The following is a 26,214-nucleotide window of genomic DNA, read 5'->3' as shown; positions in this document are numbered from 1 at the left end:
ACTTTTTCAATTCTGAGGGTGCTCAGGCAGCAAAACAGGCTTTCCAGAAATGCTGAGGAACGTCCATCCTTAGAGATACTCAACACGGGATAGTCCAGGGCAACCTGATCAAGTGGGACCTACTTTGGGAGGCTGGACTAGACCTCTGGAGTACCTTCCAACACAAATGGTTCTATAATTAATAACCACTGTAAACCAGTTTAATTTTACTTTCTCAACTCATTCTAAATCTTCTATCTAAACTACAAAAAATGATAAAAAAGCACATTCCACTTTGTCTTGTGATAAAGTAGACGTATCTCCTTCCTGACTAGTTTGGCTTGTTTTTTCTTAATCCTGTAAGTATGCACATATCAGTTAAAAACAAACAAACAAACCCAAAAACACACACACAAAAAAGGCTCCATTACTGCAGAACAAAAGGTGTCAGAAATGCAAATGGAGACTTCAAAAAGCCATGCCACAGTGGAATCCAATCCAAGTCTCCTGAGTACGCCTTTTAGCATACCATTAGACAAACTGGAGGTCAAATGAGAGAAAGCACAGCTCATGCTCTCTTCAACTGTTGACTATGCAGCCAGCTCCAGAACTGCAATTACCCTTTGTCACTGCAGAATCTACTGAGTACTTCCAACTGAATACTGTATGCATAATCACCATGAAAAATATCACCACAAGTCAGTTAAGCTGGGAGGGAGGGAAGTCATGGAAGGTATGTTCTCTGAGTTCTCCTAAATATTAATAAATGCACCTATTTTTAGTGGATACAGAAAACCAAGATACTATGCAAGGAAATCCTGGCAGCCTTTATCTTCAACATTATGACTTTGCATACAATTACATTTGTCTTCATTCTCAAATTTAATTAGCTAAAGTAAATTAAGGTAAATAAGTGAAACTTACTTTATTCTTTTAAAAAAGCGATAGTATAGTTTTCACACATATTTGTGTAACAACAGCAAACAAACCCACTTGAAATGTTTCTGCAAACAGGCTTTTTGTGTACAAAAATACATCATACCAAAAGGAAAACAAAGTCTTTTAAAAATAAAAAAAAAAAAAACTAATCCAAACTTCATCTACAGTATTACTGCAGTCAGACAGTTCTGGCTTTGTGTCTTTTACTCTTCCAAACAGAATTCAAACTTTTTAAATAATTCAAAATATGCTCAAAGTTGAAGGATTTGTAGTTTTTTTTTCTTTTAATATATATATATGTACACACATACACAAGAATAAATTTAAGTAGACATAAGGTTTAAAAAAAAAAAAAAAAAAGGCAGCCCCAAAGAAATGTCAGTATCTGTATTTAGTGGAATAATCTTTTGGAGATACCACCAAACCTCTACCTTTGCGGGCTCCTCTATAAACAGTTTCTATAATGTCAATCATCTCTTGCTTATCTTCCATTGCCCAGTTGATCTTGTTGTTATTACCTGTACCTAAATCAATCATGATGTGTTTGTTCCTTTAAAGGGAGAGAAAAAAAAAAAAAAAAAACAACAAGTTAATAAGGTACTATAATTCAGAAAGAAACTTTATATCCCCCACAAGAATGCTTTGTAGGATTCAAAAGAAGCCCTTATAACATAAAGAGCCTTGCAAAATAAGCCTCAAAGAAAGAGTATCCACTCCTGTCACTCAAGTTGACATTTTACTGCCTATTTCTAAAGCAGACAGCAAACGTCCCCAGGATTGCTACTCAGTGCCGTTATCCTCCAGCATATTCCTCATTGTTCCTATTTCTTTCCCACTACTATCTAACACCAGAGAGTTCCACAGTTGTCAGTAGCACATTTTATCTCATCAATGTAGATGCCTTAGCTCCAAAAAACCTTAATACTTTGGGTATATCTTTAAAGCAAGTTTGACAAGCCTGACTGCCTTATTACTGCAGTGTTCTATGAAGGGAGTTGCATATTTAAAATGAAGAAAAAAAAAGGATAATAAAACCAGTTTTCACTGTCACTAATTTGTATTCTATTATCAAAACACAGTTACTAAGCTAATAGGAAAACAAGCCATTTTCGTATTTAATCAGATTACTCTTTTGCAGAGCAATGAGTATATCAGCAATATCAGTATGCTGATATGCATTTTCAAAATGATCTACTGAAACACCATATTTGACACACAAAAAGTTTAACTGAGTTACATTCTAGAACCATCATGTACCTGAAGAAAAACATGACAGTACAGGGATCGTACAACTCGTACATCTTGTTGAAGTCTGGTACTTCAGTGATATCCACAAGATAAATAACAGCAAAGTTTTTTACCTAAACAGAAGAAAACAGGAAATATAAAAGCAATGTATGTTACCAAGCCTTTGATTATTTGTATTACCAATTAAAAGACATAAGCTTTCATTATTGCAACATTTATTTTCCAAAATATTAAGTCATAAAATCACAGTAAACAGTCTTGCCATTATTTTTAATCACAACAACCAATTAACATGGAAAATATTTTAAAATATTGCCAAGATGCTCATTTTACATCCAGTATCAACTGGAAAGATACTATGCCAAATCAACATCGAGAGAAACAAATGCCCTTTATATACAACTGAGACCTCACAGTGACATGCACAGCTCTGAACAAGTAGAGTAACTGCTTTGTGCAAGCCAAGCTGACACATTTTGCCTCTGTCATCAGCTGCTTACAGACTTCAGAAAATTAGTGATCTAATATGCCCTGATGCCTGCCTCCAAGCATTTTTTCCCCTCTAAACCATCTAATTTGTTTAACAAAGTTAGTTAAATGAAAATAAAACCAGTAATTTAATAATAAAAACAGATAGCTTTTTTGAGAGGTGTAAAGATAAAACAAGAGCTTAAAAAATTAATTGATAATGAAACGAAGACCTTGATGAGAAGCTTTTCTCTGTGCAATTCTGGTAATTTTGCAGAGTTACTCAGTTAAATGCACAAGATTCCCTTCCCTTTAATATAATAGCTAACGTCTTCCTTCCTGAAAGAAAACATCACATTTTTGTTTCCTAGATGTAGCATATTTATCCTTAAGTGGAACTAGGGGAAGTTTTCATTTCTGAACTTAGCTTATACATGTACAGTAGAAATTACACACATGCATTAATATGTAAGTCAGTAGACATCTAAATGACACAAACCTTTAACTGCAAAGTATACTATCAAATACTGATGCATTATACCATGAACACACAACCTTGCTCCCCCATTCTTACCTACACACAAATACAATTTTGGTCCTTCTCATTTTACTATGCAAATTTACCAGTCTGAGGTAAAACATGTGGTCTAAGATTTATGACAAACTTCCTGTTTGTCACAGTACATCCCAGTTGTTAATTCTGCTATGAAATGTCTAGAAATGCTACAATGATTGTAATCCCTGCTTGATGTAAAGATGTTTTAGATTAGTCCACAAAACAGGATTAGATTGTAGCAGAGAAATATTACATATAGTGTACTCCGTACTTAAACAACCTAGCAGGCACTTTAATTGAGAAAGTATGGAGATGTTTGTTTACAAAAACCAGTAGCACACAGTAAATAAATTTTGATGTACTTTTGCTTCAAGACAGTTTCTAAATTACAAAAAATAAACACACTTCAAAGACATAAATAAGTATTAGTAGCAAAGTAAGTAAAACCTCTTCTGGAGTGAAACAAGATTTAAACAGTTTTTACTGTGCTTCGACGGAGCCAGTCATAATCCTAGACTGTCCATAACCTAATGAAAACACCCCATTTAAGCCATGTTCCAGAACTGGCAAGATGTAAAGCTTTGAAAATCCAAGTTAGTCATAACATCAAACTCTAACACCCTCTAAAGTTATCATTCATGCTCATTTCAATTCTATATGCAAGATTTCTAAGAAACTTTAGCGTCAACAATTTAGCTGAGAAGTGACTGAAGTTAAGCCTTAGGAGGCAAAAGACAGTTGTTGGTTTGGAGTTTTTGTTTGTATTTTGAGTTCTGGGGTTTGTTGTTGTTGTGTTTGGTTTTTGTTTTGTTTTGTTTTAAAACCCCAAAACCTGAAGAACCATTTTCATTTTCTCCTATCATTTCTTCTTCCATCCTGCTGACATTTTCAGCGTCAGCAGCACAGCTTCACCACGTGGGGAAATTTCTACAACACATTTGGAAATTCTGACAAACTAAGCTTAATCTTTGAACAATTATTTAATTTGAAGATTAGAAAATGCTTTTAAGTTAAAATAAGCATTAATAGAACATTCTTAGGACCCGCTTTGTTCACTGAAAGATTAGTCCAAGGAGATTATATGTTGCACCAGAAGACCACTACAAAAGCACTGCTAAACCAAAATTTTACTTCCGAGAACTGTATACTCCACATAGTACTGGAACAACAAAACTTTTAAAGTTAGTTTTACATTATCTAAGTTTAATTTAGTTGAGCTGTTGCAGAAGCAGAAATCCTTGTCACTAGCAATGAACAGCAGCAGCCTAAGATTTTATAAAAGGGAACAAGAGTTAATGAGTATATTAGCTTACCTTCTAAAACCCAGATACTATTCAAGTCTTAAATGTTATTACATATATCTTACTGAAAAGGTTGGGATCATTCACATCACCTTTGCACAGCATATATGCAAGTTATCACCATAATCCAAGTACTTCAGACATTAACTGAATCTTCTTTCTCTCCTACGTGGGAACAAAAGCACAGCTACCTACTTTTATAGAAGTGAAACTGATGACAATCGCCCACTCAAAAGTTGTATAAGGTCTAAGCAGATCTCAAAGCTAAATATTAAGTTTTGAGTGTATTTATTTCTGACACTCTGACTTCCTTTATCCATCTTTCAATTTTTCTGTCTTACCAGCCCATCGTAGCTGCTGTCCATGGGGACAGGACGGAGCAGGAGACTAAAAGCTAAACAGCAGCATGGATTCAAAATTTTATCAGGCTTACTTTCATGCGTTTGGCTTCAATTTTGGTTGGATTGGTTTTTTTGTTTGTTGTTTTTTTTTTTTTAAATCTTAATTACTGTAGCTTCAGAGATTAGTCTATGTTTCTCAACGCGCATATATGAAAACCAAAAGTACATTAATCCACAGGATCCTTAACATCAGATACAGATTCTGTATCCTGTCTTTATCAAGACCACACACTTAGCTGGTGAACAGGAAACATAGATGTAAGAAAAAAAAATCATATGCCAGATTAAATAAATCTCATTTGTCCTCCAAAGTTCTCCCTCCTGACTTTCTTCAGTAACAATGTCATTCAAAAACAATTAATGCACTCCTACAACATGAAATTGCCACAGGAATATGATCAGCAACTAGGAAGAATGGCAACAAGCATGAAGTTTCTTTAAATTTCTATTGAGGGTAAGTAATACTCTTTTTTTGTTGTTGTTGTTAAGATTTCATCTTTCTTTAAGAAGTAAATCTCACAGCCACGTTACCTTATGGCCCAAAGTGCATACAGCAAATACATCAAGGAAATCTGAGACAAGATCCAAGATTCCATCTTCTCGTCTTCCTAAACAGTTTCTAGACAATATTTTTTTAATGTTTAGATGTCTTTACGGACAAAAAATACCACAGGAACAAAAATACAGGAACTGAGACTAGCTTTTGCAACAACTCATTCAAGCTGAAGGTGGCTAGCAGACTTGCATTACTGAACTGAAAACACAGTAAGTACAAACTTGATAATCTGTACTGTCAATATTTATTTGAATTTTTCTTCTTGCTAACTATGCTGTAAGTTTAGGTGACATATTTCTAGGGAAAAAGAGAAAGACATTATCCTGCTGAGAGCAATACTTACAGCTAACAATTTTGAAAGCTATAGACATCACTAAATGAATTAGCTTTGCTCAATTTTAATTACAAACACCAGTATCTGTAATACAAATATGTCTTTTTATAGCTCCCTCTTTCCCCATCCCACTCCCTTTCTTTTCCTCTCTCACTTTTCATGTAACCTTAACAGAAAGGCAGATTCACAACTAATGTTTAAGCAAAAGCCACAGCTATTTACACTTCTGATTATGGTTAAATAAATGCAAAACATGTGAGCAATCCTCCCTAAATTCACATTGACCTAATACAATCTGTTGGTTAAAGTGACCTGGTATCATAAGAGGTTATCCGATTTACAGTATTCAGTCACAGATAAATCATGGTTCTAAAATATTTATTTCAAAAGGGGTATTAAATTAATTTAGCAGCCAAAACCCTGTATTTCAGGGGATGGGTTTTTAGAATTGTGAGCCTCCTTTTAAAAAGAGTGTATTGTTAAAAAAGGTGTTCCAGAGGAATTTTATGAAACTTGGTTCTTAGATGTTTGGGGGAAATCCTGACAAAGCAAAAACCTAACATCTTATAATTATCATTTGTTTTGAAACTCAGTGAAACCTTGCTTCTTTTTCATGTAACACAGGGGCTGGGGGAGATGGAAATAGCCAACTGTAAGTGGAGTGCATTTCAGTGAAAATAATCTGCTTTGTATTTTCATACCGTGTTCTAGTTTCTTTTCCCCTAAAGGGATTCAAACAGAAGAAAAAAAAAATATTGTTTTCCTGTCATGAAGTACAGTTAAATGGTACTGCCACCCAAAAATATGCTGCAGAGTAAAATAATATTGCACCATAGTAACAAAGGTAAAATATGGCTACATTTCATTCAAATGTAGCGTGCAATTACAGCATGTTAACATTCTGTATTATTCTCTAGTATAAACACCTGTACAATTGGAACTTTTACTCACTCTTTAAAACAGCAGAGATCCAAACATGGCTTGTAAGCAAGAGGATGAGGAAGGATCTCCCCCTTTAATTTGCCATTTCTGCAGAGGGAGATTTTTAAATAAGAAGTTACATTGTTCTTTCTTCCCCCAGTCACCCTTAACTGCCAATATGTCTGCCAAATTGCCAAACATCCTGCCAAAAGTCAATACTAACAGTATCTGAGCATAAGACACTCCCACCATGTTAAACACAAAATGACTAAATTAAACCATGTCATAACTCCTTACTGTATTCTGTTATGTCTTAAAATTTGGCTGTAGGTATAGATCTTTCATTGTAGGGATTTTAGAGACACAAGTTCATTTACTTAAAAATAAGATTAAAAGAGAAAGGACTACACCATGAAAATAACTCTATACCAAGTTATGCAGTACGCACACAATTCTACATGAAGATTGCCGACTTCTGTTCCTACCCAACCTACCGTTTCTGGTTCAGATTTTTTTGCTTAGTTTTCTACGTGGTTCAGTTAAAAAAGAGCGGTCAATTTCCTACATCTATCCCTATGCAAAGCCTTTACTAACAATGAAAAAGTAAATTATAGGTGACTGTGTATATTAACAGTCTAATTTTTCTTCAATATCTATCTTTCTTAAGTAACACCAGGTGACAGCAGGCATTCAGTTTTCATCTGAAAACAGATTCAGAGTTTGGCTCCTAAAGTTTAACTCAGCCCATGCAACTCAACAGAATGCCATCTGCCTCCACAAATATCATTGATAGATAAATCAACAGCATCCTGTACATTTTAGGATCCCATAATTTGAACGAGTCAAAATGAAAGTCGCTTTTAAAGTTATTGAAACACAAATCTAAAGCTACTATACATTCTTATTGTAAAGTGACAGTGCTGCACTACTTAGAGCCACAATAGTCCTACTAGCAAGTACTTGTTTCTGCTTGAATGCTGAGGTTGATTATTAACAGACAACGATTTTCAGTTCAGAACTTGCAATACTCTTCATCCCATTAAATACTACAAACATCAGTGTAGTCAATTACTTCAGTAGACATGCACGAAAGCAAACCAAACAGCTTTCCTGCTGCCTCCTAAAGCTGGAAGTCTTCTCCAGATACCGAGTTATAAGCTGCCTCTGGCTTTGTATAAACCATTTGAAACTCTGAGCAGAGAAAGCAACTGTCTCCCGTTACAACTCCAGCGCACCTTCTCAGCGATGCTGTATAAGACTTCATCCATTTTCATGCAGGTCGGGTCCCAGTCGTGCCCAAAGCGGATGACCACGACTCGGTCCTCTTCCGAGAGGATGGCCTGGTCCACCTGCCAGCCATTGTGCAAGTGCGGCAACATGTACGACATCCTGGAGGGCTGGCGGCGGGCCTGCGGGACGACAGCAACCACCCGGGAGCTGAGAGCTCGGCCTGCATTCGCAGCGGCACCCCCCGCCCCCCCGCACGCCCAGGCCAGCGCTCAGCGGCCGCGGCCTGCCACGGCGCAACGCTCCCACCACCCCGCCGGGCCCCTGCGGAGTGCCAGCGCCAGGGCCGAGCCCCCCCCGCCCCATCCCCATCCCGCCCCATCCCCATCCCGCCCCAACCCGCTCCGCCGCGCCCCGTCCCCGCCGCACCCCGCGGGCCTCCTTCTCTCAGCAAAACGGGGCGACGGGCTCGCGGCGTGAGCAGAAGCGGAAGTGAGGCAATACGTTATCACTGCCGCGCACGCCGCTGGCAAACGCGCTTCCGCCCCGCGGAGGGGGCGGGGCTTCCCTCAGTGGGCGGGGAGGCCGCGGGGACCATACCAAGTGTGAAGGCGGGCGGGGAGAGGGGGGAGAAGAGCTGGGACCGCACCAAGCAGGGGAGGGGAGCCGAGGTGGCCGAGGCCCGGGTGAGGTGTCCCTGCTCGTCGTCGCGGCAGTGACATGGCGGGGCTTGCGAGAGCCCCCTCCGTCAGGGCTGGAGCCAGGCGGAGGCGTTGTCCTCTCTCGGGGATCTCTGTGCGCCCATCCCACCCGCTGCGGAGCCAACCCGAAGAGAGGGAGGCCTGGGCCGGCGCCGGTCTCCTGGGTGGTGGCCAAGAGGGCAACCAAAATGGCGGGCGGCGCTGCGGGGGTGTCCCCTGCTGTGGGCAGAGGCAGGCGCACCCACGCGGGGGGGCAGGCTGTGCTGCCTGCCTGTCTGCCGCCCGGGGCAGCTCCCCTGGCAAGCAGGACGTGGGGGCGGGCCGCACAGCCGGCCTGAGCGGTGCTGCTGGGCGGCACCGGGAGGGCGAACCGAGGGGCACCGCGGCCCCCACCGCCCAGCCGCTGCTGCCGCCCACCCTGCAGAGCCGCGGCAGCGCTGGGGCGGCCGCCGGGCCGGGACCGGGGGCGGGGAGGCGGAACTGGGAGGTGTCAGCTCTTCCAGCTGCGGTGGGGTCGAGCTGTGAGAGAGAAACGTCGTCAGAAAGAAACCGGCCCAGATTGATTCTTTGGTTGTTATTCAGGTAATTCGTTTTCGTCTGTAGATAAGTCAGTGGGAGGAGTTTATTCTGGATAGCGCGTGCTATTAACTTACTTTAATTAAAAATGGAGCTAGGAAAAATTACAAAGGCTTCTTTTGCTATGATTTGGCTACGTGCAAAGCGATGCAGTGCCAGTCAACTAACCTGCAAGTAAGTAGTGAGTCAAGCTCCATGAAAGAAATAAGGCCAGCGCTGGAATGAATACTTAAATGTAGTCCTTTGTATTTGCCCCCTTGTCTCAATCTGAGTCATATTTTCAAAGTTTTCTCTGCAATGCAAGGACCAGAGCTTAGTATAAATACATTATATCAGTGTATTACCTATTATTATAGATGTATGCATACATAGAATCAGATAATCTTACGTAAATAGAAAATGTTTGGAGTTATAGCTTTAAAAAAAAAAAAAAAAAAGAGTTAGCAGTACTGCAGTTGATCCTAGTCCAAAACCAAAATTGTCGTATCCTTCACAGGTGTTACGTATAGCACACTGGACAAGACATCTGATACCTGAATAACTATGTTCAGGAGCAAAGCATTCAGTCTGTTAAGACCAATTCCCATGATGTTTGGCCAGTCAGATTTGGCTTATAAATTTATTCATCCAGCTATTGCTTCTCGTGAACATCGCTGTCACAGGACAAATGTGGATTACAGACAGAGGTACAAAACATGCTCAGGTAGTGCTGGCGGACGAACAATAAGTGCTCCTCAGACCAAGGTTGGTATCTGGAGAGCCCCCTCCCCTCTGCAAGGTTTCTTTAAGTGCTTTTAGTTTACTGCTATCAATATAATTTTTTAAGATTGTGCCTGGTACTAGCAGAACCCCAGTTCTTGAACCAAAGCTGCAGTCTGTTAATGGTTCACACACGCATCAAATGTGGCTGAAATCATGTCAGACTGAGCCTTTCCACACTAATGAAAATATTAATTGCATGCAACTAGCCTGTTTCTAGTGTGTCAGCTGGTATGTTTAAAGCTAAACCAGCTCTTCCTGTGATGCACTGTGGGTTCCTCGTGGATCACCTTTCTGCTTGTGAAGTTCAGGAAGTGTTTCTGGAATAAATGCAGATCTGACTCTGACCTCTGCGAGTGGTGTATTTTAATGGAGGAGGAAGTGGTGATGAAAGCAAGCGGTGTAATAGCGCTGCCTTGCTGGCATCTGCCAGTCAGTTGATGATATCTGGTGCCCAGTTTTCCATCACTTAACAGTGTAAGGTTCAGTTGCTGTTCAGTCTGAGTAAGTTGCTGCAGGAGCATCAGGTTGTGATCATCAAGAAGCTGGACAATGTTGTCACAATATGACATCAAATCTTGTATTTTCTTCTATGTGTCATTCATTCTGGAAGATTAATCTAGTTTTTCCTTCTAAGGTCATGTTGTGTGATACTCTAAGAAGTATATAGACTACAGCTGGGGAAGTTTGCACATTTTTGACAACCATATAGGCTGGCAGGTTCAAAACACTTTAGTTGGCAATAAATAGATAAGATATATTTCAGAACACAGTATTCTTTTGCAATACAGTTGCACTGTTCATCTCGTTGCTTTGTTTGCTGCTGTTCAGAACTTGTTAGTGTTATCAGAGTGTTCGTGGTGAGCTGCAGACCTGTCCTAACATGGAGGCTCCTTCCAGCCCGTGTACAGCAGCAGACTGGAACTGAGGCAGAAATGCAGGTCAAGGCCAGGATAAAGCAGGATTACTGGTGTTGAGATTGTAAGCATTTCATAGATGCAATTGGGATAAGCCTGAGTTTGCTGAGGACAAAGGTAAGCATGGTTTGACAGAAACTTCCAATCTGCATTGATGCCTTTTTGTCACAGGTTTGAGTTCTAGTTACTTGCTGAAAGCTTGTCTGAGAGGACTGAAGCAGCAGGAAATCTCTGCCTAGCACTGTGTGCCCAGAATAAATCAGCATACTCCTGTGGAAAATTGTCCTGTTTCAGTTAGCACAACATCAGGTTTCCTGGGCCCAAGTCTGGGACACTGTACGGGATAGAGACCTACAGTGAGTGGAGCACAGCAAACCGAGCTGTACGAAATTGGACACGACTGTTGTTACCATGTGCAGCAAATCTTCAGCTACCATTTTTGTCAATAAGAGCTGCCTCTAATTAGGTGTGTGGCTGTCTGTGGAGCCCCTATCTTATTGCAGGATACAGTACATCGGCATGAGCATTGCCGAGAGGACTGGGCTCAAAACTGTCTGGGCAGGGGAAAAGTTCTAGTATGAAGGACTGTGTTGTTCATGAGACTTACAGTATCACCTCTAGTGCTTTTTCACACTGGTTCAACATATACACATTGGTGTGCTAAATTTTGTGGGAGGTAAGTTCAGGTACAGAACTGGATGTTTAAAACGCTGAAGGCAAGAAATGTAGCAGCTGTCCAAGGATGGCCCTTCATTGTGCAAATTTTTTAGAACTAAACCATTCCTGACAGATGTTTGCCAGACCCATCTGAGCCTCAGTGCCTCCCTACACTACCTGCAGCTTCACCAACCATAATCAACAGGCAAGAAACTTTCCCAGCAGCCTCTGCTTTCCTAGCATACCACTGCTTATAGAAATTAATTTGTGAATAAGGTTGAGAAACCACCAGATTTGTATGAAATCAGTATTGATTCAGGACTAAAATGAAACTATTTGAGGAGAACACCTTGTAGGACTGGTTTTAGGTCTAAGTGGGTGGATATTCCTTGGTGTTACTGTCTAAATCAGAACTTAGTAAGTTGTCTAATGTACCATGCTAGTTACAAAGTGACTGTGGATTTATTCTGTATCATTAACAGCAGTGTTGAGTTCCATCAGTTTCGTGTTTTATAGATGTGAATTTAAGTGATCACTACAGCAACACTCCTTTACAGTTGTTCTCCTAAACAAAGGAGTATTTCTTCTATTCCCCTGTTGCAGGTCATGGCGGAAGAAGAGTTGCCAGGTGTTTTGATTCTGGATATAGGAGGAACTCATGGTGTGCTAGAAAACCTTGCAGCACTTTTGAAGAAACACTTTCACCTTATCACCATGAAGGAGTTTCTTGAAAACAAAAAAGAAATGAGCAAAAAAATCCAATCTGTTTTCGTGTTTGAGTGCAGGCCAACTATTGACCGGGAGCTTCTAGAAAGCCTGCCTAATTTAAAAGTAATTGGAAACTCTGGGGTTGGAGTTGATCACTTAGACTTGAAAATGATTTCTAACTTTGGCGTAAAAGTGACCAACACCCCACATGCTGTGGCGAACCCGACAGCAGACCTAGGAATGGCCTTGATGCTGGCCTCTGCCAGAAGACTAGTGGAAGGTAATGTTTTAATTTTTTTTTTTTAGCTACTTCTTTGACATATCTCATTTTACTATGATACAGATGATCTGTCCAAATCAATGTTTGGGATGCTTTTACGGGGAAATAATTTCTGAGAAGTCAATTTTCAGAGGTCTCTGCTTTTCCTATGTCCCAGTTCTTTTTAAGGCAATGGTGACAAGAGTAAGGCCTTTGTCTAAATTATGCACTTCGAAGTCACCTATGATATCCTGTTTGGAATAATATCTGGGGCTTAATTCTCCTCTGGCTGTTCACTGGGTGGATTGTTTATAGATCTAAAAACTGAATAGAAAATGCGTCCAAATAAAGTGTCACCAATTCTCCATTTCCTCTTGGAGTAAGTGTTATGAAATAGGGCGAGGTACAAAGCATTAATGGCCATATGCTCATCTCTAGAGCACTAGTTAGTATAACTCTTAATTTTTTTCCTGCTTCTGTGAAGAGTTTGCATCTAAACCAATTGGTTGTGTTTCCAAAAGAGCATCAGCATAATTACTGAAATAGCTGATAATCCTTTTGACAAAGTTATTCCAAACTGTACCACCATTAGTTTGTGTCCTTAAAGGTAGGCCTTTCCCCACATGCCCTTGCTACACAATGCCTTTCAAGGGAAGGAAGGTGTCAGTAGAGACTGTCACAAGAAGTTGCCTCTCTCTTCAGGGACTCATAGTCTTTCTGTCTCTGCTGCTCCTCCCCTGAGCATGAAATAACACCTCTTTCCCTGTGGTGTTTTCTCACTATTGCATCCTGCTGGACCTCAAGTTCATAGAATCATAGAATGGTTTGGGTTGGAAAGGACCTTTAAAGGTCATCTAGTCCAGCCCCTCTGCAAGGACCAGGGACATCTTCAACTCGATCAGGTTGCTCAGAGCCTCATCCAGCCTGGCCTTGAACGTTTCCAGGGATGGGGCATCCACCACCTCTCTGGGCAACCTGTTCCAGTGTTCCAGCACCCTCATTGTGAAACATTTCTTCCCTATATCAAGTCTGAATCTACCTCCCTTTATTTTAAAACCATTACCCCTCATCCTATCACAACACGCCCTGCTGAAGAGTTTCTCCCCATCTTTGTTATAAGCCCCCTTGAGGTACTGGAAGCCTGCTATAAGGTCTCCCTGGAGCTTTCTGTTCTCCAGGCTGAACAGCCCCAACTCTCTCAGCCTGTCTTCAGAGGACAGGGTGCTCTGATCATCTTCATGGCCCTCCTCTACACTCACTCCAACAAGTTCTTTGTATAAAAGCTCATAGAGATCCCTGGCTGAGCTGGAATTCGCAACCTTCACCTCCACTCAAGCAGTGGGGCTGCTTTGGGTTGTGATCCAGGAGAGAAATGGTGACATTTACCCCAGCTAAAAAAAAGTTAAGTCAATGCTTGCAGGGTGGTAAGTGTCAAAGAAGCTATTTTTGAACTTCAGGAAAATACTCCAGCCACAGAGGAGTTAATTGCCTGAGAAGCCATTCATCCCAGCACAGTACCCACCTGGAAACCCCTCTGTGTTACTGGCTTCAGCCCTGACTGCAGGGAATGGCACCATCCAGGCCCTTCTATAAACTGGTCAAAATTAGCAAGGATGTTTTGTAAGGGGTGCTCCAGAGCCCCACTGCTGTGATAATGAGAAACTTTTTCTTTCCCCCAAACTTACGATTATGGTCGGTTTGTACCCATTTAGCATGTATTTACATTCAGGCTGCCAGATTGCGGTTTCTCCAGACACGAAGTATTTTGCTGTTGACTGGCTGGGAGTGGAAGTAACCAGAGCAACGCTTGGGATCATCGGGATGGGCAACATTGGGTACAGAGTGGCTCAGAGAGCCAGAGCCTTTGACATGAGGATCCTGTACCATAACAGGAACCGAAGGTAAAAAAGATCTGGTTCCTGCATGTAATTATTCAGGGGGCTGTGATGGCAACTAGAGCTCTGCTCTGTGTCAAAGCCAGATAGAAATAGTTCTGTCAGTTTGGGCGTGTGTACATTTTTCCTTCAGAAGAAAGGAGGATGAAGAGGCAGTTGGTGCCCACTACTGTGAGAAGATGGAAGACTTGCTGCAGCAATCTGACTTTGTTATGTTGGTTGTGAACCTGACTCCTGAGACTCATAAACTGATTGGGAAAAAGGAGCTGGGGCTGATGAAACCCACAGCTACTCTTATTAACATCAGCCGAGGTAGGACAATCTAAAAGCACTATTTGTGGCTCCACGGTTAAGATTGTATTTTGTCTGATTATGTTGACATTCCCCTCTCCAACTTCAGTCTGTAGTATCCCTGTATTTTCTGAGTCATGAAGTAGCTGTCAAATGAATGACTTACCATAGATCAGATGCTATGTGTTCAAAGGCCCTATGGAATTTAGGGATGCTCAGATGTTCTGTTCTCTTTAGCCTTATGCTAAAGACAGCTCTTTTTTTTAGTGGAAATAACAGAAAGATTTATCATCAGTGACGATGAATGGAGTACAAGGAAAAGCTTAAGTTTCATTTTTAACAGCTATATAGAAAAGAAACCTCACATAGAATTACAGATCTGTTGGCACTGAAGAGGCATAAGAGAGAGCTTATAGTTTCAGTAAACAAAGCAGAGATAAAAGAGTGGAAGGCTTGAAGAGATTGAATGATTTGTCTATAATAATACATGAAGTCAGTGTCAAAATGAGGAAAAGACTGAAACCAGACTCATCCCAGTAAAAGCCTTATGCAGTGGACCATAATCCTCTAATTAGAGATTAATAAATAAAATCTCTGGTTTGTTTGGTTAATGGTTATTAGAAAGACATTCTACCTTCTAGCAAGACAAAGATCTTGTAATTGTTCTCACTAGACCCTTGAGACCTTTCCCTGCTTCTGGGTAAAAATGTGTTCATTAACTCATTACAACAACAAGATTTCATTTTAACGCAGGTGCAGTTATTGATCAAGATGCATTGGTAGAAGCTCTCCAGAATAAGGTTATTAGGGCTGCTGCTCTGGACGTGACATACCCCGAGCCTCTGCCAAGGTAAAGAAACCAGTTTTCCATTCTGTTAGTCTGAAATGTTTCAAAGTGTGTGCAAAAGTGCTCATAATCTTGATCTCTGTGGGAGTCTCTCTCACCGTTTAAGGGCAGAACCTCAGCCTATCTTGCACAGTCATAAAAAAATGACAAACTATGCACCTTTCCCACATCTGTCAGTTCTTTAGCAGCCTAACTGACAGGCAAGGCAACGAGACCAATAGAGAGGAAGAAGAAATGGGTAAGCAAGCTTCCCACAGCTTTCTGCTGGTTCTGTGCTTGCAGCCCTTTTATCTCAACATGCCATTGATGTTTCCTGAAGTTCAGTTCTTACAACTAGCGTGGCATAGCTGCAGAGTAAATTCCCTGTGTAATACATTGTTCTTTCTGTTTCTTACAGAGATCATCCTTTATTAAAATTAAATAACATCATCATAACCCCTCACATTGGAACTGCAACAGTCCAAGCTGTTCATATGATGGCAGAAGAAGCAATAGCAAATATACTGGCTGTTCTCAATGGCCAACCCATTCCAAGTGAAGTGTTTCCCAAATGATATGTGCCAGATGATGTCACTAAATCCCATATGAATGGGAAGGCACTCTTTTTTTACAGTACCACTTTTGAACTAAAAAAAAAGCGACCTGTTCCTGCGCTGCTCTTGTTGTCATGGTACTGCAAAGCTGTCGTCTTACTAAACTCGATCTGTACTGTTATTTACAATTCTGAAAAATAAAGTGGAACTAATAAAAGAGATTTGTTTGAAGATTTTAAACTGAGCCGTTATGACCTTTGATATCTTCTGTCCATTATTTCAATGAATACCTGTGTTCTGTTCCCAGTACTTGCTGTTGTGTAAGGGTAAGCAAGTACACCTTGTACTTGCACACCAAGTAATTTGTGTAACGCTCTCAGATACATTAAAGGTGAATTGAGCATTAATTCTCTGCAGAAATTTGACTGTATCCTGAAACACTTTTCAGCCAATATTGCAATATTCTATTTTTATATCAAAACACGGAAGAAAGCTGACTCCTTTGAAATGATCGTAAGCCTAAGGTTTTCTAATAGTAAGAAGAGCTCTGCTTCATCTTTATGTTAAATCAAAGCAAAGCCAATCATTGAAAAAGTATCTTTCATTTTCCTGAGGGGATCCTTTGAAAACCAGAGTAAATCCCAAGACATTTAGTTCCTTGGTGCAGACAAAAATGACACTTTTGTCTTGATTGGCCATGAAACGGTGGTAGATCTTCCACTGAAATCACATGAGTGAGGGGACAACCTAAAGCAAAAGTAGTGATCAGTCCTAACTTGCAGCTGAAAGCCAAGTTTTTTCTTAGATTCTCTTTCCCATGAGGAAGCAACAAAGTCAGAAAATTTAGTAAAGTGTTTGTCACCTCCATAAAACCAGAAGCCTTTCCATTATTTTGCAATATGGTCAGGCTTCTTGAAGGGATGGTAGAATGAAGTTTTGGCACAGGAAGCATAGACAGGCCAAGAGTTAGACATTCACATGCAAATAGTGAAATACTACTAACAAGACAACAGCAGGTATTGCTGTAGGGGATTCCAAGATCTTCAGCCCTTGAACAGCTCTCCTTGCAGCTCTTCCCAACATTCCTATGGAAAATCAGTGGTAGCTGTAAATAGTCTATTTAAAAAAAGGAAGAAAAAAAAAAAAAGCTGTCAATCCACAGACCCTCTGGGAACCACAAACAGGATGGTCAGTGATTCCTAAAAAAAAAACCCCACATTTTAATTTGAGTGTATAAGTCCTTTTTGGAAAACACTTGCCTAAGCATCTATTATTTTGTTAACTTATGATAGCCTCAGGAGAAGGCACTGGAGGTAATAAGTCACTGGTGTCTCTTCAGGACAGAGGCTGCAAAAATCTGTGCAATGAAGCATTTAAAGATTAACCTGATAACTCAAAGTTCATTGCGAAGCTGTGCAATTTATTTTCACGAACTAGATTTGATCCAAGATTTTTCCGAACTACTTAGACATAGTAATTTGTGATTTCAGGGTAGGGAAGGAGATTTACTGCACCAGAATATTCACGGTCTGAAACTTAACTAATTAGTGAGAAATAATTTTGTGTTATGAGCCTGGTGGCAGTGACATGAAACCTTATAGATCATGAGGGACAGAACTTGTTCAGACTTGATTATGTGAATACCTCTGTGTGTGTGTGTGTATATAATTGGTAGTATACATAAAATAGCTGCTTTCTTGTCTTGGTTTGTTTACCTTGCTCTCTAAATATGTGATTTATAAGATATGTTGTCATAGATGTCATGAAACGGGACATGAAAGTGATTATTCTTTACAATGTCTGTAAATAATTATATGTCTTTCTTCTGACACTTCCTGTCTGTCCTCTTTTTGCAGGCCATGGGAGGAGGAGAGCTACCTGGGCTTTTGGTTAATGAAATTGGTGGCATACATGGGATACTGCATGGCCATGTGGCATTCCTGAAGAAACATTTCTACCTCATCACCATGAAGGAATTTATTGAAAACAGAAAGCATATGAGTAAGAAGATCCAAGCAATCTATTTGTGGTGGCACAAACCAGTCATTGACCAAGAGCTCCTCCAGAGCCTGCCAAACTTGAAGGTGATTGCAAATTCGGGAGTAGGGATGGATCACCTGGATCTGAAACTTATAGCTAGCTTTGGTGTGAAGATGGCTAATTGTCCACATGCTGTTTCCACCAGCACTGCAGATACTGGGATGGCTTTGCTGTTGGCATCTGCTAGAAGACTAGTGGAAGGTAACAGCTCAGTTCTTCCGTGGCTTCTAAGAGTCATACAATAGTTACCTACCATTAAGTTGACTTTTCCTAGAGTTACCTGTAGTGCACATAGTTTCACAGAAAATGTGAAAATCTAAATATGTTGGGTTGGCAAATAGAATAATCGGTATTTTCATATATTTTATATAACAAAACATACATAACATATATTTCAATCAGATATAAATAAAATCATAGCAGTTTCATTTTCAGAGGTCACCAGCCTAGGTTGAAAATGCTTGGGCAGAATCTAATCACATTTGATTTGAATATGAATGTGTGTTGCTTTATGGACCAAGTGGTCTAAATTCCAAGCTGGAATTTAGTTTTTAGAATAAGTATGACTGTAGACTTAATTTAGCAGTTTCAGATGAACAACCCACTGAAGTGTGCTTCCTATGAAAACTTTTTTTTCCTATGAAAACTTCAAATTTAATTACCTTCTTCAGTAGCACATTTTCAGTGATGGTGACATTTGGCTGACATAAAACATGCTTCTTGATGTGATAGTGTTACAGTGCAATTGACCAAAAGTGGGGGATGCCAAAGATCCGACAATTGCTGCAATCACAGCCTGGCAGAAGAAATTAAGAGTGTTGGAGGCAAAAATAGAACAGAATAAGGGTATATGCTTGAAGCTGGGGCTGACAGTGGCATGGGCATATTCTCAGGGACTGAAATTGATTGGTGCGGAATTGGGGAATTTAAGGTGTTAGAGAGCAAGAAGGCAGCCTACTCATTTCTGCTAGTATCATCCTTTCTAGTTTCTTCCACAATTTTTTCTTGACCTACCCTTGGCTTGCTTAGAATGCCTCTTGCTTCAGGAAAAGGTCCTCCAGATTTGTCCTGTTAAATTTACCTGCCTTTGATTTGCCAGCTGTACCACAGGATTCATAGAAACTCAAAAGAGGCTTGTCTCTCCCTAAGTTTATTTCTACCTCACAAGCAGGAGACAGATTAAAAGGGATATTCATTTTTTGTTCCTATCTACATAAACTATCCCTGGTGGTATTTCTGATAGCTCTGCCCTGGGTTGACTGTGGCATTTTTTGATACTTCAACAATATTCTGTGTATGTTTTAGAAGAGCTGGCAATATCAGAAGGCTGAAATATCAGAAGCCTATCACCTTGCTAGCAGACTAGTAAGTGCTATCTCTGTGCATATAAGTGTATTTTCTGTGTTGTAGAACTATCCAAAATTTCACAGATTTAACAGATAATTATGGGAATTATGATTAGTGACTTTTAAAGAAGTCACAGTTTGGGTTTTTTTCCAAGGAGAGTGGCAGAGGTGAACAGGAAACCTGTTCTTATTGCAAATAGGATAACCAACATCTGGGTCTTATTCTCCACATGACATTTCCATTCCATTTCCACTCTGCATTGTTACTGGCAGTAATGATTTTTATTGTTGGTGCAGAACAGGGCAATATTTTTATGAGTTTAAAGCAGTAAAAGAATTTTTAGGGGAGATTACATCAAAAGGCTTTTTATAGTATGGTGAGAATAAATAGGAATGTCCCATACATGTTACAGGGAAAGATGAGATATTAGGGAGTCACCTAGGACATTACAGACACTATTGCTATTTAAAATTGTGTGTTTGTAACCGTTAAAAAAGTGTGCTATAGTGGCACAGCAAGCCTAGACTCTTTTGCCTTGTTCCTCTCTCATACTGGAATGTTTTTCTTGCAGGCTATCACATTGTGATTTCGTCATGTATGGAGTACTGTGAAGCCAGTTTTCTGGGAGCTGAAGTTACTGGAGCTACTCTGGGCATCATTGGCATGGGCAGCATTGGGTATAAGATTGCTCTGAGAGCCAAAGCATTTGAAATGAACATTTTGTACCACAACAGGACACGGAGGTAAAGATACGTCTTGACCCTAATTACAGCAGAAACTCCCTTTTAGATAGTCAGTATTTCCATTTCAAGTAATTATGTCAGGAATACAGCAAGAAATGAGGCAATAGGGCCAAGATTAAAAAAAAAAAAAAGAAAGAACAGTTGCCTCAAATCAGTCTTGTAGGGAATTACTTGGTGATTAAACACTTGGAAACTTAATTTAGGTTTTATGTTTAAATTCCAAGGTTTCCTGGAGCTGTGAACAGAAAAAGGAAAATCAAGCTTATACCTTTTTTATTCTTATTATATCTTACTATAGTGACACATAACTCTACCCTTTGTTTATTTTTTCCCTGTATTTTGAAGTTCAGGAGTGCTCTTGTTGAAACTCTGAATGACTAGGAAATGTATACTTGGCTTGGCACAATATGAAAGAAAACTGATTAACTTAAGAGCTGTTCTTGAGAAAACCTTGTTTCTCTTCAAACCAGTAGGAATTTTGCCAAGTATTTTACTGGATTTCACCCTTTATTTCTAGCCCTTCCTAACTTACGTATCTGGGAATCTGATCCTTGTTAGAGATTCCACACAGGGGCTCTTCAATGTAAAGGTGAGCAAGATCTCCATGTACAGCTCCAGGCCGCTGCACTCAGGCAAGGTGCAGCCCACAAGCAGAACAAATCTTTACTGCTATCAACCCTAATCTACCCTGAGACAACTTTACTCCTCCCTGACTGAAGGGAGAAGCTGCACTGCTAGTACGTGTGGCTTTCAGTGATTTTCTCCATATGCAGAGTGCAGGAGGAGGGTTACTGCTCTAGTTAGCAAATCACAAGGGTGGATGAGGACAGAAATTTCTAGCCTTGCTTGGCATTCCTGTTACTTCAGAAAAGGTAGCAGAGCAAACTCACATTAAAAAAGTACTAGTGAACAACCTTCTTAAGATCTCTCAGAATTTCTTCATAAGCCACAAAAAAAAAAGATAAAATAAGGCACAAATCTTTTTTTTTTGTTTCTTTTTTTGTTTTTTTTTTTTCCTGTGGATCATCACTAACTCCCTCTGTTTAGTATTTTTCAGTCTTTAAAGCAGTATTTATGTGAGAGTGCTGTGATGCATAATCAATGCACAGTGCAACAGAAATTAATAACCTGCTTATTTTAAAGTACATTTACACTTCAGTCTTATGTGCTGAAACAAGATGCACTCTGCATGCTGCAAAACTGGCTGCAGTTCCAGACTATTCTTTACCCACTTAATCTCTGGTTGTTGACCTGGACACTGAAAGAAAACAATGAGATGCATGCATTTGGAGACACGTGGTCGAAGTTACATTGAAATTATTTTCTTAGTGTGACTTCTTTCTTTATTTCTAGATTAGGGAGGAGATAATTCAAAGCCATTCTCTTGCAATCAGGAGCAGAAAATTGTACACTCCTGTCGTTGCTTCTTTAGTTCCCAAAGTTCAGGCAACTAAATTTACAAGAGCAGGAGAAATTGCAAATATTCTTTTCTATTGTGAAAAGTTCAAACTAAAAATCTCTCTTTACTTTGGTAACTTTTTGTGTTGTCACGCTTCATTTTGTGAAAGTCCAGAGGCAGCCAGGAGCCTGCCAAAGAGCTGCCTTGCTGATTCCGCTCATCAGGAAATGACAGGATCACTGGAGGATGCCAACAGGATGAGGACCACTGGCACGCTTAGAGCTCACATGGATGAGTTTTGGTGAATACCACTACTCTGGTTTGAGCAATTACTGCATCCTGTGAGGTGCGCCTTCCCCACAGGGCATCCTGGAGAATGGACCATGTGCTGCCGTCTGTTCCAATGCTTAACCTTAGTCCACTGGTAGACTTTAAAAGAAGGCCCTGTACCCTGCACTGCAGTTGCTGAGAACTGGGCATGCCATCCATCCCCTGCTGTAGGGCTTGAAGCCTTCAAGAAGGGCCTGAACAGCCAGCTGAGACTAAATTCACCTTTGTTTGCCACCTGTTTGCTGCATGAATATGATAATCAGATCCTCACTGAAGAAAATACTTTCTTGACTGACGCCCTTAAGTAGCGTGTGATTGTTTTTTTCCCCACCAGGAAAGAGCAAGAGGAGCAAGCTGTAGGCGCCACTTACTGCGAAAAGATAGATGACTTGCTCCGGCAGGCAGATTTTGTGATGGTGGTGGTGAGCCTGACACCTCAGACGCACAAGCTGATTGGGAAAAGAGAAATGGAGCTGATGAAACCCACAGCAACTCTCATTAACATCAGCCGAGGTACCATCCAGAACCCTTGGCTGGCCTGATGAGAAATTATGAGCCAGCTCCTGCTGTGTTACATGCAGCACCACACTGCATCCACCCCACAGCTGATGCATGCATTGAGGACAAATCAGGCATGGCGAAAATTCCCTCTCCCCTTCTCTTTTTGCTCTCAGAGCATTACCTGCAAGTGGCACTCAGAGATGCTCTTGTTCCCAACCAGGTGCAGTAGTTGACCAAGAGGCGCTGGTGACAGCTCTGCAGACTGGTGTTATCAGAGCTGCAGCTTTGGATGTCACCTACCCGGAACCACTGCCCAGGTTGCCATCTCTGCTTATTTCTCAGAAAGGGTGGGCAAGCCCTGCCAGAGGCCAGAGGCATCCCTGCAGCGGCCAGGGATCTGGCAGAGGCAGCCCCACCGGGCCCTGGGGTGGAGGTTGGTGTCCAAGTGCCCTGAATACCAATGGGATGCAGCCCAGATGTTGGGGCTGATAACAGGCCAAAGGGAGGCCTGGGTGCCAGGAAACAGCAGGAGGGGGCTCGTGTGCCAAGGGGAGCATTAAACCCCCCTCCACAGAATCACCATATGAAGCTGCAGCAGTGCTTCACTTAAAAATTGCTTTATCTGAAGGTGCAACTTGCCCTGAATGAGTGGAAGCTGCTTGAGTCATCCCTTCTTAGACTACATTGCCCCAAGGTTTCCCTTCCCACAGGCTTGTTTCCCCAATACAAGGCTGAAGCACTGCAGATCTCTTGGGCCCAGAGGCTAAAAAGACACCTCTACCAGAATGGTGCCTCGTGGAGTTAACTGTGCTGGCTGCATTTTGGGTTGGGGGGAGTTTGGTCTTGTTATGTCTGGGTGCCAGGACATCACTGCCCATTGTATGAGTAAGTACATAAGTACATAAGTACAGCTCAGACCATTGTGTAGGGTTAATGTGTCAGGAGGGCTTAATCCTCTCGTCTGACATAGTTCAAATTGCTGCCTAATGGCAAAAGTCTGTTTCTGGACAAAAGAGCACAGTTTAAACTCTTAACATGCTCTTCTAATGTCCAGAATTACTTGAACACAGGTGATCAGGTTCTGTGGATGTAAGTGGGGCTTGTAAAGTTATATTAAATTAACTTTATATTTAAATACAGTGCAAAAGCGAAAGCAGGACTCCTCTTTATTTGGATGAGCAATAGCGGATAATTTCACTATCACTTTTTTCCTTTCTTTCAGAGATCACACGTTGTTAAAATTGAAGAACGTCATTATAACACCTCACCTCGGCATTAGAACAGACAAGGCCGCCTACATGATAACAGAGGAAGCAGTTGAAAACATACTAGCAGCTCTTAATGGTCTCCCCATACCCAATGAAGTGCTTCCTAGCTGATGTGCAAAAGGATATCACAGTGCTCTTTTTATTCTTCTCTTCCCCCCACCCTCCATCAGCTCTAAAGATTTTTATTTTTGTGTTTTCCCCATTAAGAGAAACCTATTCCATATGGGCACAGAAGGACCTGGCTTGGTCTCACATGTCATTAAAAAAAGAACTTTTACATTTTAATTTCCTTGCAAATTGGAGGAATACATTACTTTTCACTTCCAGCCATAGATGGATGCGTGCAGGCTTTCAGTGTCTCTGGGGAAAACAACTACTGATTGCCAATGCACTTCTTGCTAGGCTCCCTAATCCTAAAGAAAATGTAACTTCAGATCACGTAATTCACTTTGTTCCCATTCTATTAGCTGTCAAAACCAGCAAATTGAGCTACCTGGCTAGAAATATTATTGACTTTCCATATGGAAGTCTCCATTTAAGTAGCTCCTGGGACACAAAATACTGAGGCTAAAGTCAATTTTCAGAAATGTACTCAGAAACACTTATTTAAAGCAGACTGGATTTTAGAGGACAACTTAAAGTAGTAGCATTAAGGAAAATTAATCTTCAATATGAACATGCTGCTATGTTTGTAATACCAAATTTATGTGCGGTCTACCTCCAGATTTTCAACTTTGTGGAAATATTTGGAAGAACACTTGGAACTCTCTAAGCCTCCAGCACCATTCTGTAAATTAGCGGGAACACAGAAGTCTATGAAAATACATGCAGCATTAAAATCCAAATCTATACATTTTCCTTTGTATCGCTGCTTCTGGATATTCACAAGAATAATTATATTTGAAACAATATATAACAGAGAAAAAAATACTTTGACAAATTGTTTTTCTTACTGCAATTCTTATTATAGAAATAATTGAAACCTCATGGCTTTCCACCACTAGAAATAGCACCTATATTGCAATTAATCATTCAAATTCCACAGAAAAAGGATCTTTTTAAACAGAAGAATGCTCATGCACCTCACTAAGGCTTTGTAGGAAACAGTCTGCTGTCCTCTCAGTTGTCTTTATGTGCTCTGTTGTCTTAATACAAGTCCAAAGCCAAATAAACCAATACACAACTCAAAGTGGCAGTGCTATGCATTTTATTATGTAGTATGATTTTATTAATAGTATTATTATTTAATCTACCAGTAAAATTTATAGCAAAGTTGTCATTAAGTGCAACTAGGATTTTGCCTGTTGTCTCATCTTTACAGAGACATTTCCACTTCCTTTTTATTGCAGAAGGTTTTCACTGGTGCTTGCAAAAAGACGCTTCCATCCACCAGTTTAAAATACGATGATGTTACCAACTCTTGCAGCTCAGGTAAACATGACATTGCAGGTTTTCAGGAGCAGCAAGTTGGCTAGCAAGAATTTGAAGGTTGTCCCAGGTACCTCCCCGTTCTCTGAGGTACAGGCGCCCGGTATGCCTGTCTTTGTCACCTTATGACCTTGACAAAAATAAGTTTATTCTTTCAAAATAAAAGGCTAAGCAATTAATTACAGAGCTGAAAACAAAGCTTCAGGAAGCTAAAATAGCAGAGAGAAAAAAAAATTCCTTTTATTAGATCAATAGCCTAAAACTGGAAAAAAAGGCAGGAAGTTTTGCACATGCAAACTTTTCTACAGACGTGAAGCAGCAAACATAAAATCAGATGTAGTACTTAATTTCACTTCTAGATAAAACAATGGAACATGCTTGGCATTTGCTTGCAGTTTTACTTCTACTTTTGCAGGTATTTCAAGAATCTGGGCTGGTTACAGAAGTGCTCCATGCCGGTGGAGTGCTTTAGACAGGAAGACATAGCGCGAGACAACAGGATTCCTGTCAGTCATTGGAGTGATGGATGGGCTCACTCACAACGCCTAACAACTTGGCATTCCAGACTGAAAATCATCCCTTGAAGGACAACTTCCCAACATGTCTTCAGGAAGCAACTACCTCTCTTTTCAAATTACACTGCAAAAAATGGCCCCTTGTTTCCTGTCTTTCCTTAATCTATAAATACATATTGAATGGTATCAAATTAACTGGCATACAGTTAAGGAAACCTTCCTGTGCTCACTAGATGCTGTTTCCCATCTCTGCTGTTCTGCTTAGATTGTGCTTGGAAAAAGCAATACATCCAATCACATGATTACTAAAAATGGATCAAAAGATGCAGTGGCCACATGAGCAAAGAGATGATCCGTTACAGTTCACTCCATTCATTCAGATTTATTTGAAACATTTTGACAGGCAAGCAATACGTGATCTGGAATAAAGTGCTGCTGCAGTAGTCTACTGGGAAAGCTGGCCTTACCTGCAGCAATCGGACGGGTTAGTGAATAGACTTAATGATGGTTTAGAGACAATGAAAACGAATACATTGCTTGAATTGGCTTTTGCCTGAAACAACAAACTTG

The 26,214-nt window shown here is 40.5% G+C and overlaps 3 protein-coding genes across 6 annotated transcripts; 2 read left to right on the top strand and 1 right to left on the bottom strand.

Moving 5' to 3' along the window:
* Positions 1–889: 889 nt before the first annotated feature.
* On the bottom strand, positions 890–8,427 carry TXNL4A (thioredoxin like 4A). Of its 2 annotated transcripts, XM_086743122.1 has the most exons (4): positions 8,360–8,427; positions 7,939–8,112; positions 2,176–2,279; positions 890–1,468 (listed from the first exon to the last, which is right to left on the bottom strand). In XM_086743122.1, exons 2-4 carry the CDS (start codon positions 8,089–8,091, stop codon positions 1,297–1,299), a joined length of 429 nt encoding a protein of 142 aa, XP_086599248.1. In that variant the 5' UTR covers positions 8,092–8,112; positions 8,360–8,427; the 3' UTR covers positions 890–1,296. The 2 variants fall into 2 exon arrangements, with proteins under 2 accessions (XP_086599248.1, XP_086599249.1); XM_086743123.1 differs by lacking the exons at positions 7,939–8,112; positions 8,360–8,427 and adding an exon at positions 6,734–6,811.
* Positions 8,428–8,732: 305 nt separating this feature from the next.
* LOC104478474 (uncharacterized) lies at positions 8,733–16,317 on the top strand. 3 transcript variants are annotated; one of them, XM_086743119.1, is made up of 7 exons: positions 8,733–9,213; positions 9,704–9,951; positions 12,144–12,528; positions 14,237–14,408; positions 14,539–14,714; positions 15,447–15,543; positions 15,938–16,317. In XM_086743119.1, exons 2-7 carry the CDS (start codon positions 9,751–9,753, stop codon positions 16,092–16,094), a joined length of 1,188 nt encoding a protein of 395 aa, XP_086599245.1. In that variant the 5' UTR covers positions 8,733–9,213; positions 9,704–9,750; the 3' UTR covers positions 16,095–16,317. The 3 variants fall into 3 exon arrangements, with proteins under 3 accessions (XP_086599245.1, XP_086599244.1, XP_086599246.1); XM_086743118.1 differs by having other exon boundaries at positions 8,735–9,213; positions 14,536–14,714; XM_086743120.1 differs by lacking the exon at positions 9,704–9,951 and having other exon boundaries at positions 8,740–9,213; positions 14,536–14,714.
* On the top strand, positions 16,076–25,781 carry LOC104478475 (uncharacterized). The gene is made up of 6 exons (XM_086743121.1): positions 16,076–16,210; positions 17,930–18,314; positions 20,032–20,203; positions 22,267–22,445; positions 22,654–22,750; positions 23,656–25,781. Exons 1-6 carry the CDS (start codon positions 16,208–16,210, stop codon positions 23,810–23,812), a joined length of 993 nt encoding a protein of 330 aa, XP_086599247.1. The 5' UTR covers positions 16,076–16,207; the 3' UTR covers positions 23,813–25,781.
* The last annotated feature ends 433 nt before the right edge of the window (positions 25,782–26,214 follow it).

Source organism: Chlamydotis macqueenii, chromosome 2, assembly GCF_036417535.1.
Source record: "Chlamydotis macqueenii isolate bChlMac1 chromosome 2, bChlMac1.mat, whole genome shotgun sequence".
NCBI classification, from domain to species: domain Eukaryota; kingdom Metazoa; phylum Chordata; class Aves; order Otidiformes; family Otididae; genus Chlamydotis; species Chlamydotis macqueenii.
Note: the sequence above shows the minus strand (reverse complement) of the source record. Positions and strands in the feature narration are given on the sequence as shown.